Source organism: Neomonachus schauinslandi, chromosome 4 (assembly GCF_002201575.2).
Source record: "Neomonachus schauinslandi chromosome 4, ASM220157v2, whole genome shotgun sequence".
Lineage (NCBI taxonomy): Eukaryota > Metazoa > Chordata > Mammalia > Carnivora > Phocidae > Neomonachus > Neomonachus schauinslandi.
This window is the reverse complement of record NC_058406.1, coordinates 101,870,902-101,883,898: the sequence shown is the minus strand read 5'-3', so window position 1 is coordinate 101,883,898 and position 12,997 is coordinate 101,870,902. Positions and strand designations below refer to the sequence as shown.

The 12,997-nt window shown below is 44.4% G+C and overlaps 3 protein-coding genes across 3 annotated transcripts; 2 read left to right on the top strand and 1 right to left on the bottom strand.

The window, feature by feature from the left end:
* Window positions 1–253: 253 nt before the first annotated feature.
* LOC110578550 (histone H4) lies at window positions 254–627 on the bottom strand. Its single transcript, XM_021688068.1, has one exon. It carries the CDS (start codon window positions 625–627, stop codon window positions 316–318), a length of 312 nt encoding a protein of 103 aa, XP_021543743.1. The 3' UTR covers window positions 254–315.
* A 7,053-nt stretch (window positions 628–7,680) lies between these two features.
* LOC110578551 (histone H3) lies at window positions 7,681–8,091 on the top strand. The gene has a single exon (XM_021688069.1). The coding sequence runs from the start codon at window positions 7,681–7,683 to the stop codon at window positions 8,089–8,091; it is 411 nt and encodes a 136-aa protein (XP_021543744.1).
* A 1,049-nt stretch (window positions 8,092–9,140) lies between these two features.
* Window positions 9,141–10,449, top strand: LOC110578552 (histone H2B type 2-F). The gene has a single exon (XM_021688070.1). The coding sequence runs from the start codon at window positions 9,170–9,172 to the stop codon at window positions 9,548–9,550; it is 381 nt and encodes a 126-aa protein (XP_021543745.1). The 5' UTR covers window positions 9,141–9,169; the 3' UTR covers window positions 9,551–10,449.
* The last annotated feature ends 2,548 nt before the right edge of the window (window positions 10,450–12,997 follow it).

Sequence of the window (12,997 nt, the reverse complement as noted above, 5' to 3'; positions counted from 1 at the left end):
CCAGCAGGCACAAAGGACAGCGTACCTAGAAGCACACGGAAATACTTAGACCTGGAACCTTTAGGACTTAAAAACCAAAACAGAGCCCAACAAATAAAAGGCAGTTTAGTGAACGACTCGGGTTCGGGGGGGGGGGGGGCGGTTAGCGCTTCAGGGACCGTTACCTCCCACTGAGCCTGACCTGACCGGACTCTAGCCCAACTCCCAAAAGCAAGGGCCCCCAAGCCCTGCCCGAATGTTCAGCTCTTCTAAGACTAGATGGTTGGCCCTAAAAAGGGCCGTTGGCATAGATCTACGTGGAGCTGAGGCGGCAACTTAGCCTCCGAAGCCATACAGGGTGCGTCCCTGTCGCTTGAGGGCATACACCACGTCCATGGCGGTGACCGTCTTGCGCTTGGCGTGCTCAGTGTAGGTGACTGCATCCCGAATGACGTTTTCTAGAAACACCTTTAGCACACCCCGAGTCTCCTCGTAAATGAGGCCGGAGATGCGCTTGACTCCTCCACGCCGGGCGAGGCGCCGGATTGCCGGCTTGGTGATGCCTTGGATGTTATCCCTCAAGACCTTGCGGTGGCGCTTGGCACCGCCTTTGCCTAAGCCCTTGCCGCCTTTTCCTCTTCCCGACATAGCGACTGCAGCTGGGACACGATCTCTGGAGCCGGCAGGGCGGCTTTCCCCTTAATATACAAGAGTGCCGGACCAGATTGAGAACAGAAAGCGCGCGGCGGGACGCCCGCCCTAAATTGTCCCCGCCCGCTCGGCATTGCGTCATCTCTTCCGTGCCGGGTCCCTAGCCCTGCTGCCTCGCTCCCCACGGCTCCCCCTCACGGGCTCTTGAAAAAAAAACCGATTGGCCATCGCCCCCGGGAGAGCACAGATCCCAAGGCCAGGCTTCCGGGGGCCGCAGCCGTTTTCGCCTTTGTCTCTCTCCGTTTGTGGGCTCGCCCAGGGCATGACATGTAGGCTGGGCAAGGTCTTTCTGGTGGGAGAAGACGACAGGAAGAGCCAAGGGAGCCGAGAGCCGGGGAGGAGAAGACGGCGCCGGCTCTAATCCCGACTAGAGGGGCACGGGCTTCCGAAGCACGGTTACAGAAAACTGCAACAAAGCACGTCCGAGGCTAGGCCGGCCTAGAAGGCCACGTCCAGGGCAGCCGCACCTGGGGTGTGTGCGGAGCGGGGCAGGGAGACGTCGCGGTAATTGCTGAGTCTAGTCTGTTCTGTTAATAGGGGGCATGGGATTTCACCTCACCCAGGAGAAATCGGGTCCTAGGAAAATTGGTTTTCTCTATTTGCAAGCCTTCTCGTGGAGGTCAGTGAATCCAACGCACTGTCATCCAAAGCTCTCCGCCGAAAGAAGCAATATATATAGAAAGAGGACAACGATGTTCTGTATCTCCGTTTCTGCAGATCCTCTAAAATCGACCCCTGCTTTCAGCCAGAAATCAGTGACCAAACTGTGTCCCCCTGGACGCCCCACGTGGAGCTAGCAAACTTTGCTGAATTGGGTTTCTCAATGGGAAATCTCCATTTTGAAAATCATTACCAGAAACTGCCCTATGAAGTTGTTTGGGGTCCTTTAGTGATAGCATGTTTGTTACTTTACCAGGGCCTTCTGTAAGGAGAATCTACCAGAAGATGTTTCTGCATCAGAAAGAATTATCTCTTTTTCTGAGGCAGGTGTACTGTCTTAAATCTTACATGGCTTTTTCCTCTCCTGGCTCTATCTTCTATACGCTAATGAGTTCCAATACTGTATCTTTATCCAGACTTCTAGGCTCCAGACATACAGATCCTCCTGATTGTTCTTTAGTCTTTTTAGACTCAAATATCTCAAAATGCTTAAACTTCAAAGCTCCAAGGTGTGACTCTAATGGGGGCTGAAGGAATTCATTCTCTTCCATCTTCCCCAGCCATAAACCTTGTTCTTTGCTCATTGAATGGAGCCACCATGCATCACTTGCCTAAACCAACATGCTGGGATTCACAATAGATGTTGATTACAAAAATTAAATGAAAGGAATGTTGAGAAAGAAGGTACCTTTAAAAAATAGCCTTTTTCTTTTCTTTCTTTCTTTCTTTCTTTCTTTCTTTCTTTCTTTCTTTCTTTCTTTTCTTTCTTTCCTTTCTTTTTTTTCCCAGACAGGCTGCATATTAGTTGAATTGTGAGCATTCTGTTCTAAATTCCCCATAAACAAGAGATAGTAAGTGTCATACTAACATCTGTGGCCTGAGCTTAAAACAACAAGAACAACAAAAACCAAGTGATTTACCTTTCTCATGGAAAATTTTCTGAGCTGCTTTTAGGTGGAAAGGGGGAGGTCAGAGAGCACCTCCTATATTTGTTGTTTCTCAAGTAACGTCATCTCAAAATAATGTACCAAAGTGGCATTTTGGGGGTGGTATGTTCTGAACCCCTGCAAACTGAAATCTGCTGTAGAGGAGGCAAAATTTTACCTCTACCCACTTTGAGTTTTTGGCTGGGCCTGATAATTAACACAAGACAGATTAACAGGAGGAAAGCATAGAAGTTTATTTACTCTGAGTTTTATTTGACATTGGAGCCCTCATAAGGAAATAAGACCCAAAGAAGCAGTTAGAGTTGAGTGCTTATAGACTGAATTGGACAGAGTAGTAAATCACGAAAATGTCACAAGACAGAAAGGCTTTGGCTAGGGCAGTTAATGGTGGAGAAATAACTAGGAAGATAAGAGTTAGTTTAACAAAGGTTTCTTTGTGCAGATTTCTCTTGGCTTCAACTCCCCATCCTCAGTGAAAAGAATGTTATTTTCCTCCTGGTGTAAGGAAAACATCTTCCATATGGGGGTTTTGTCTCCTGTTTTTAGGAAAGAAACAGAGGTCAGAGCACACTTCTTGCACCTGCTGTTTTTCTTTTTTTTTTTTTAAGATTTTTATTTATTTATTTGACAGAGAGATAGAGAGAACAGGTAGGCAGAGAGGCAGGCAGAGGGAGAGGGAGAGGCAGGCTCCCCGCCGAACAGGGAGCCCGATGCGGGGCTCGATCCCGGGGACCCTGGGATCATGACCTGAGCCGAAGGCAGCCGCTTAACCGACTGAGCCACCCAGGCGCCCCTATACCTGCTGTTTTTCAAGTGCCTTTAGCTCAAAATAATCCCTGTGCCAAATGGCATAATTTAGGGGTGGTATGTTCTATCACTGATGGGATTTGGGACATGCTACCCCAAAATATGGCACCTTGGCATATTAAATATTTTAATCTTGAGAAAGGGACATAAGCAGGAAGATTACTCTAACCTTCCCCCCAAAGCCTTCTCCCTTGAAACAGGTCATAAAAGCTTCTTGTGCCTTCTCTATATGACTAGAGGGATAGATGAGGAGGAAAGGAGTATCTTTATCTCTAAAGACAAAGGGACCTACAGAAGAATCCTAACAAACAGGCCCTGGCTTATTAGACTTACCGCATACTCCTTAACCTACTGCATTTTACAGGAGTGCCCACACTTCATCACACCTAGCATAAAAATACTCAGGTCAAACTGTTTCTTTGGATCTTCATTTCCTTATGAAGTTTCCTGCATCACATAAAACTTATATTAAGTAAATTTGTGTGCTCTTCCGCTGTTGTTCTTTGTTGGTTTAATTTTCACACCCAGCCAGGGACCCTAAGAGGACTGCGGAAAGCTTTTTCCTCCCTTATGCCACCCTTCATTGTACGGGACAAGGAATAGTGTTAACGTAAAAGGGGGAAGTTTTTATCCAATGAGCAAGTTGTTGAGGGAATGGCTTTATCTCAGAATGAAGTTAAGGAAAGAAGCTCAAAAGCCCACTGCTTCTGAATTTGGTCCAGTGCTATTGACCACTTAAGATGAAAGGCAATCATTTCACTTATATGTGGAATTTAAGAAAACAAAAGAACGAAGAAAGAAAAGAGAGCAAGACAAACCAAAAACAGACCCTTAAGTAAAGAGAAGAAACTGAAGGTGACCAGAAAGGGGTGGGGCTGGGTGAAAGAGATGAAGGGGATTAAGAGGACCCTCATCTTAATGGGCACCGAGCAATGTATGGAAGTATTGAATCTCTATACTGTACACCTGAAACGAATATAACTCTAGGTTAAACTGCACTGGAATTAAAAATTTTTAAAAAAGAAAAAGATGAAAGGCAATCAGGCACATGGCCTGCCCAACCCACAAACCAGAGATCCAGTCTCATCTTGAGGGTATTTGAAGCCTCGGGGGCGCCTACAGTCAGAGACTGAACACAAACTGTCTTCCTGGAACATATAATTTAGTCCATTACTTTTATATTAAAAACAAACACATGCACATACAAAACATTATATTTTTCTTTAACTGCTTATTTCCTGTGGCAAATGTTAGGCTGCGTTCCTGTGCTCTCCCCCCGCCCCCACCCCCCAGCACTAAATAATGAAACTTCAGGGCTCAATCTGGAAACTGCAGATCTTATTATTTCTGGTGAAGGAAACTTCAGAGATATTAGTAGGAGAAAAATACTCCCTTTTCCCCACAGCAGCAGCAAAGCAGAGGTTCTTCTGCATTATCAATTTACTTCTGATAGAGTAGTGTATTGAGAACACTCACAGAAGCACTCTATTGTCCAATGTGGAGACTAGGTGAAATCAAACGATTATGGATCTGAATTCTGTTATTAAAGGTGACTTCTAAGTGTTGGGGAGCAAGAATTTCCTGTCCCCTTCCAGGTCCTTCTACCTAGACTAAGAATCAAATTGACATGAGACAGATTAACAGGAGAAAATAAAATTTAATTCTGTATGTACAAGGAATCCACACAGACATGGAAATTCCAAAGACAGTTAAAATGAACTAAGGAGAAGGAGTAGGGCCTGGGACTTCAAAGGGAAGGAATGCAATTCACAGGAAGCTGAAAAAGACTACATGGTTGGTAAACACACATGTGCTGGGCCACTCAGAAACAGTGGGACACAGAGGACTTTGATCAAACAGGCCTTGCTAGGTTCCTCCCTGCCTACCAGACCTAGTTCATGGTAAATGTAGTTATCCATGGTGATAGCTCTTTTCTGGAGCAGGTTCTCTATCTCAGTTCTTCTCAGGTAGATGTGGGGGAGGTGGAGAGCTTTTCTTCAATCTGCTGGGTTTTGATTGCTCTTTAAACTCAAAATAATCTTCATGCCTGCCCTTGGTATCTGCAAATAACAACTTGTTCTATTCTGAGGATAGCCAGAAGAAGACTCTTAGAATTTTCTTATTCTCTATATTATAAAGGTAAAATACATCCCATGACTGTTGGATTCTTTTTTTTTTTTTAAAGATTTATTTATTTATTTGAGAGAGCGAGAATGAGAGAGAGTACACGAGAGGGGGGAGGGTCAGAGGGAGAAGCAGGCTCCTCACTGAGCAGGGAGCCTGATGCGGGACTCAATCCCGGGACTCCAGGATCATGACCTGAGCTAAAGGCAGTTGCTTAACCAACTGAGCCACCCAGGCGCCCGACTGTTGGATTCTATATGAATATACATTTGCTCCCCCAAAAGGTGTTACTTTGGCATGTGGATTATTTTAGGCTGATTATTTTTAAGAAACAGAAGACTCAAAGAAGTTTTTCTTTTTGCCTCCTTCCTAACAGTTTAAGAGAATTCAGATAGAGGATCTGCTCTAGGAAGGGAAAGATCACCATAGATAACTACCGTACAATATGACCTAGGTGTGGTAGACAGGGAGGAACCCAGCAAAGTCTGTTTGCTGAAATTCCTTTCTATACCCCGTTGTTTCTGAGTGGCCCAGCCAACATTTGTTTACCAAACGCTTACTCATTTTATCTTCTTGTAATGGTCTTCATTCCCTTTGTAGTCCCAGGTCCCGATTGAGCTCTTTCTTAGCTATGGATAGCATATAAACTTCAATTGCCTGACTGCCTGGGGGGCCTCATATTCTTATAGGATTTTCTCCTGTTAATTGGTCTCATGTCGATTTAATTCTTAGATCAGCCAAAAAAAAAAAAAAAAAAAAAGCTTGAGAGGTAGAGCAAAGTTTTTCCTCCCCAACAACAGCTTGAGGATCTTTTTCTTACCTAAATGCATGCCATGGCCAAGAATGCATATATTAAAAAAGAACACCGCAAAGAAATGTGACGCCCGTGTGGGCTGCTTTGGGCTGCCATCCAGACCCCTGTATGGTAGTTTCCTCTTCCGATGGCAAAGAGCTCAGTGGAGGAGTTTGAGAAAGATTGAGGAATTTGATTGCATGATGAGAAAATTCTTCAGTGCCTTAAAATGTGTCCCAAGCCTGATGAAACTGGAAATCCATTATAATTTCATTCCTTTGCTTTAGGATATTATGCAGGCCTTGTTACTTGTCTGAGACAAGCCATAATTTCTCTGAGACTCTGTTTCTTTATCTGTGAAATGAAGAAAGTAACATCTATTTCACAGAGTTGGGATTAAATGAGAGAGTGTATGTAGAATTTTTAAATACTGAGTCGGGCTCTCTATATTAGTATTACAAAACAACCACAGGAAGGGGTGACAGGTGTTCACATCAGTTATATCTTTGCAGGACATCATAAGTCTCCCTAGAGCAGAAGATTGTGCTGCCAATGGGGACTCTTGAAGATATAAAGATAAGTTTCTAGGTTGTTTGGTGTTCAGGAAATCCCCTCAAAATAACTTTTATTTTGCCTTCAGCAGGAAGATGATCATTCATATTGACACCATAAAGTAAGTTTTAAGCTTGTTGGGCCTGCTTGTGTTCACAGGTTTGAGTTTTTATGAGGTTTGGATACAATGCTTTTTCCATAGAATGAGCATATGATTAAAAGTTTTATAACTATTCACACTTTTAAGCATTATTACCTTACATGACTTGTTTTATGACATGCAATTTTCTGAGCAATACTTCAAAGCATAGGAAATAACTAAAAAGCAGAGGATGTTCAATTTCCCTATAGAGAATAGAAAAAATGAAACTTTTAGATGAAACTATTGAAGAAAATATGTTAGCAATCAGTAATCAATGAATAACTTATTTGCTTTGAAACTTTATTATAGCTTTTAATCTGATAAGCAAGTCACTATCTAGAAACTATTCACCATTGTAAAGGAGAAATTAACGTTTCTGGTGTTATATTCCTTGACTTAGAAGCGTTTCCTCTACAGGACCTAATTGGCCATTGATGGCCAAGGTGGAAAAGCTACGGAAAGGCGGAAGGCTGTGCCCTGCAAGTTGGTGGTTTGGATAAACGTAAATTCAATTTTTGGTTCCTTCAACTACTACTGTAATGCAACTAACGCGCTTAGCACAGTGTCAGGCGCTAAATAAATGTTAGCTATGGGATTGGAGTTATAGTAACTCTCAACTGAAACCTAGTTCATGGGAAGGCATGCTTTTATTTCGAAGGGACCTGTTAAAATATAAATCCCAAGCTTGCGAAAACACTTTAAAAATTGCTCTGACAAAAATGACACCAATTTAAAGGAAAGGTCTAAAAAGAAAAACGTCCGTGATCGGTAAGATTACAGAAAAGTACGGAAAGGTGAATAAGGGGGAAAGATTATCGTAACAATCTACCCGAGTAAATAGGATTGAATTCTAGCCAATGAGATCACATTCTGGAGGTTCCTACCCCCTCCTGGCCCAATCAAGACAAGGCTATGTCTATAAATAAGACTGCCTAGCACTCCTCGAGCCTGACCAGTAAGACATCATGGCTCGCACGAAGCAGACCGCCCGCAAGTCGACCGGTGGCAAGGCCCCGCGCAAGCAGCTGGCCACCAAGGCGGCCCGCAAGAGCGCGCCGGCCACGGGCGGCGTGAAGAAGCCGCACCGCTACCGGCCGGGCACCGTGGCCCTGCGCGAGATCCGGCGCTACCAGAAGTCCACCGAGCTGCTGATCCGCAAGCTGCCGTTCCAGCGGCTGGTGCGCGAGATCGCGCAGGACTTCAAGACGGACCTGCGCTTCCAGAGCTCGGCCGTGATGGCGCTGCAGGAGGCGAGCGAGGCCTACCTGGTGGGGCTGTTCGAGGACACGAACCTGTGCGCCATCCACGCCAAGCGCGTCACCATCATGCCCAAGGACATCCAGCTGGCCCGCCGCATCCGCGGGGAGCGGGCTTAAGGCCGAGTGTTTTTATGTAGACCATCTAAAGGCTCTTTTCAGAGCCATCCACGTTTTCACGGAGAGCAGCTGTACAGTCTCTCGCCGGGCGCGGGTCTACGTGCACCTGTGAACTGAGGAAGAGGGATCGGGGAGCTCGCACGTGTTGCATGATGAGCTAATAGAATCAACGTCTACCCTTTAGTCGGCTGGCGCGCTAGAGGGAACAGCTGAGACGGTTTATAGGTCGTTTATTGCCAAACCCGCTTTTTACACGCTAAGTTACTAAAAGTCTGGAGCGTCAACCTAGCTTCTGTGAGAAAAACTTTGCAAGAGGGAGGACCCTGCTCTGCCAGTCGTTTGCAACGTTACAAGCTGCTAGTACAAAACGTTGGCACGAACCCAGATACAGGAATTAATTGGAAAGGCCGTCATGTCAGCTTGTGATAACGGCTGGGATGGGAATCTGGGTTTATCAACCAGATTTTACAGTTAAGAGAACTGAGCCGGATGTAAGGCCCTGTTTAAATACTGAAGCCTTTTCCTGGCTACTGTGTCTTCGGAGTTGTATAGGCAATGACTTAATTAATACTTTACTCGTTGCATAATATAGGCGGCGCAAACAGGAATTTGAGGGAAACACCTGATTTTTTTTTTTTTTTGAGATGTGGGTTTAAAACCAGAAGCAAAACACTTCCACAAAGCGTAGGGAAATGGTGCAAAAATAAGAGAAAGTTATCTTTAGCTGTTCCTTCAGATCTCTTCGGTACACAAGTCTACAATTGAGAAAATGAAAACCATCCCCAAACGCCCCAAACAGGTGAAACTATACTTTTACAGAATTTATTGGTTAGCCTGAAATGGAACACTTTGATTGGCTAAGAGGACATTTACTCTGCTAGCCACTAAGGAGGTGCGAGCCGAAGCTATTATTTATGTGGGCTCCACCCCCTTATGACGACATTGTTGGAAATTAACCAATAAAAATGCAGTCCCTTGCGAGCCTTCATTTGCATACAGGCTCTATAAGTAGCGGGTAACCAAGCCTTTTGGAAGTAGTCCGGATCGTTTCTGGTGTGTGGCGTTTCTTCTTGCAAAAATGCCTGATCCAGCAAAGTCGGCTCCTGCTCCCAAGAAGGGCTCCAAGAAGGCTGTTACGAAAGTGCAGAAGAAGGACGGTAAGAAGCGCAAGCGCAGCCGCAAGGAGAGCTACTCTGTTTATGTGTATAAAGTGTTGAAGCAGGTTCATCCGGACACCGGCATCTCGTCCAAGGCCATGGGCATCATGAACTCCTTCGTCAACGACATCTTCGAGCGCATCGCCGGTGAGGCCTCCCGCCTGGCGCATTACAACAAGCGCTCGACCATCACGTCCCGGGAGATCCAGACGGCCGTGCGCCTGCTGCTGCCCGGCGAGCTGGCCAAGCACGCTGTGTCCGAGGGCACCAAGGCGGTCACCAAGTACACCAGCTCGAAGTAAGGGCGCGCAAAGGACGCAATAGGACAGTTACTTTACCCCAACGGCTCTTTTCAGAGCCACTTTATTTGTCACACTAAGCGGCTGTAAACACTTGCTAGAAGATTTGGCTTTTGGTTAGGTAGGGTGGGCCTGTGCTCTCGGAAACATTTGGGTTTGGGGCTAAGTTAGGACCGCGATAAAGATTGCCCTGGCTGTTAAAATCTGGAACCTCCTACAGACCGGTGGTGTCACCTAGTGGCACGATTCTTGGTAACAAAAAACTAGTCCTCAAAATGGTTTCTACCTAGTTCTACTGAGTCTGAGATGGAAGCTTAGATACAGGTAACTGAACAAGCAGGTTTGCTATACTTGAAAGTTTGTTTTGGTTTTGGTGGGTGTTGCTGTTATACTTCTCTACCCTTAAATGTCAACACAAGGTTTTTCTTAAATAAGCGAGCTGGAATGTTTTCCTTAGTGTACAAATGGAAATCTCTCCGTTCCCCACTCCCACTGCCTTAATGTTCTATTCGTAAACGTTTCTAGGTGTCTGTCACGGACGATGCGCAGTAAAGCCATATGGTTTAGTCTGTCAGCCTACGTATAAGTCTCGATCTATCCTTAACTTCCTCCCTAGCCCAATCCTTCAACCAGGTAAAGATTTTTGCCTCCCACCCCTTGGGACGTTTAGTAATATCTGGAGACAAAGTTTTTTCTTGGAGAGGGATGCTAACTGGCATTTAGTGGATAAGGGCTACGGATGCTGATAAATATACCAAAATGCATAAGACAACCCCCAAGGCCAAGAGTTCATCTCTGTAACCTCAGTCCTTGCGGGGCAGCAGGGAGACCCAGCGCCCAGACTTTCCTTTTGTGAGGATTTGGATTTAATTCTCATTTGGGTCCAAACCTTCCCTCCACCCCACCACCTAGTCAATGTTATTGCTCTTGGTGAAAAGTCGAGCAGAGTGCAGATTTACTGTGATTACTTACGCGCCAAAGGAAAATTATCTTCTCCAGGGCAAGGAACTTGTCTTCTCTAACAGTTTCCTGGTTATAACCAGGAAATACCACCTTGGTGCTTGCTAAACATTCCCAGGTGCCTCTCCTGGAGCTTCTTGATAGGTGGTTTTTAGTGTTCTCAGGTGTATTTAAAAAATTTGGGGGCGCATGATGTGCAAATGGCCACAGCTAACATACGGGATGAATTTCTAAAGACCCCTTAGTTCAAACTTGCATAACTCAAGACTAATCCCGACAGAGGCTGGTGAATGTTCTACCAAACCAAAGGTACCCTTAAGGTAAAAGAAAAAAAAAAAATCAGTTTCCAGTTCATTTATCAAGCTTTGAAATTAAGCCGTTCTTGATAAATGTTAAGGAATTTGCTTGACAAGTTTGTGCTTAAAATGAATTTTATTTATAATGTAAGAGTTCAAATTTACATCCAATTAAAGTTACATAAAATGGGCTGTCTGATTTTTTTCCACTGGAAAATGAAGATTTTCTGAGTCATTTTCCCTGGCGAGAGGAATGACTCACTGAGAATTTTATTTTCCCAGTGAAAGAAAAGAAATCATTATGCAGCACATTTTATAGTTGGAAAAGTTAATAAGTGAAAAGGCCAGGGTGTCTGTCTTCTCCGTCAAGTTATCGGACCATCAGAGACACCATCTGGTCTCCTCCCCTAGGATCCTGAAGGCTCTCTTCTCCCTGAGGACTAGTGAGTGACCCTTATTTCTCATGGTCTTTGGAGGTTGTTAAAGCATTGTCAACTGGCTCACCTAATCGAAAGCTAGCATTAATTACTCATGACTGAAGGATTAAGCCCCAACACCTTATCCTGAAACTAAAGGCCTTCTGCCATCTCACCAAAACTTCCCTTCAATTGCTTGTTTTCCTCAGATCTCTAGCAGAGCCAAAATGCAGTACCCACTGTCTTATAATGCCTCTTAAGTTTCTCATCCTTTGTGCTTTTGTTAGGTGGCCCTTCTAAACCGTAGTACTTTCTGTTGCTCTTGCAACTACTCCAAGCCTGTCAACCTGCCCGTTCTAAGCCTTCCCATCCCATTCTAGGTCACAATAGTCTTTCTCCTTTTAACTAGTAAGGCTTTCTTTGTTCCTTGCACAATGAATCTGCAATTAACTGTAGCTTTGTGAACTGGTTAGTCTTTTTCCTTAATTTCTTTTTCATTGTTTTTACATGTTCTTGTTTGTCTTCTAATGGAAGACAGGGTTTACTTTCTTAAAAAAATACTTCTTAGAAACTTCCACAAAGGCTGTTCTAGAGTCCATTATAAAATAGCATCTCAGGGGCACCTGGGTGGCTCAGTTGGTTAAGCGACTGACTCTTGGCTTCAGCTCAGGTCATGATCTCAGGATCATGAGATCAAGCCCTGAGTTGGGCTCTGTGCTCAGCTGCTGAGTCTGCTTGAGATTCTCTCACTCTCCTCCCTCTTCCTCTGCCCCTCTCCCCTCTCGTGCTCTCTCTCAAATAAAATCTAAAAAAAAAAAAAAAAATAGCGGTGAAAGTTTGTTGACTGATTGCCCAGACCAGAGAATGCTAGAAAATTGGTCTGAAGGTGGTAAGTTCATGTACTCCAATTAGCTTTTTTGTCCTCCACTTTTTCCTAAATTTTCCTGCTCCTTTAACCTGAAACACTCATTTATAATAATTACTGACCCACTTAAAACAACTGTTGGAGATTAAAAACTCCTAAGAGGGGCAGATAGAGTACTGCACTTGACTGCTTCCCTTCATCCAATGTATCTATGTGGCCAAAATGATGGGATTCTACTGGAGCTTTTTCAGCCTAGTTTAGATGCTGCTTTTCCAGTGTTGCAAGTAAGGTTGAGGAGGGAGATGCATTCCAGAAGATGAAAAAAGTTTGTGGTATGAAGATAAGGAGCTTTAAATATCAGATCCAGTGAGCATTGCAAATGGGCTTGGTCTGGGTCAGGTCAAGTGTCATTAAGATTGGTTAGTCATTATTTCAAGGACTGGGGAATGGATTGTGGTATCTATATACACTTACAAACATGACAGTTTAATCTTGTCATAATTTTTAGACAAATGCCTCATTTTAAAACTGGGTGCATTTCCTAGAAGTGATCTAAGAGTCAAAACACTTAAATTCAGGGGTGCCTGGGTGGCTCAGTCGTTAAGCGTCTTGCCTTCGGGTCAGGTCATGATCCCAGGGTCCTGGGATCGAGTCCCACATCGGGCTCCCTGCTCCGCGGGAAGCCTGCTTCTCCCTCTCCCACTCCCCCTGCTTGTGTTTCCTCTCTCGCTGTCTCTCTCTCTGTCAAATAAATAAATAAAAATCTTAAAAAAAAAAAAAAGCACTTAAATTCGGATGACTATAATTCAAGCACAGAACAACAGTTGGGAAGTGTTATATGATCTCTTTGAGGGGCATAAAGTAGGAGTTATGAAAGGATGTCAATTTGAGGCAGGAACAAGACTATTTTGGA

Bases quoted from the DNA above. Each gene is read 5' to 3' on its own strand.
- LOC110578550 (XM_021688068.1), bottom strand. From the start codon at position 627: ATGTCGGGAAGAGGAAAAGGCGGCAAGGGCTTAGGCAAAGGCGGTGCC.
- LOC110578551 (XM_021688069.1), top strand. From the start codon at position 7,681: ATGGCTCGCACGAAGCAGACCGCCCGCAAGTCGACCGGTGGCAAGGCC.
- LOC110578552 (XM_021688070.1), top strand. From the start codon at position 9,170: ATGCCTGATCCAGCAAAGTCGGCTCCTGCTCCCAAGAAGGGCTCCAAG.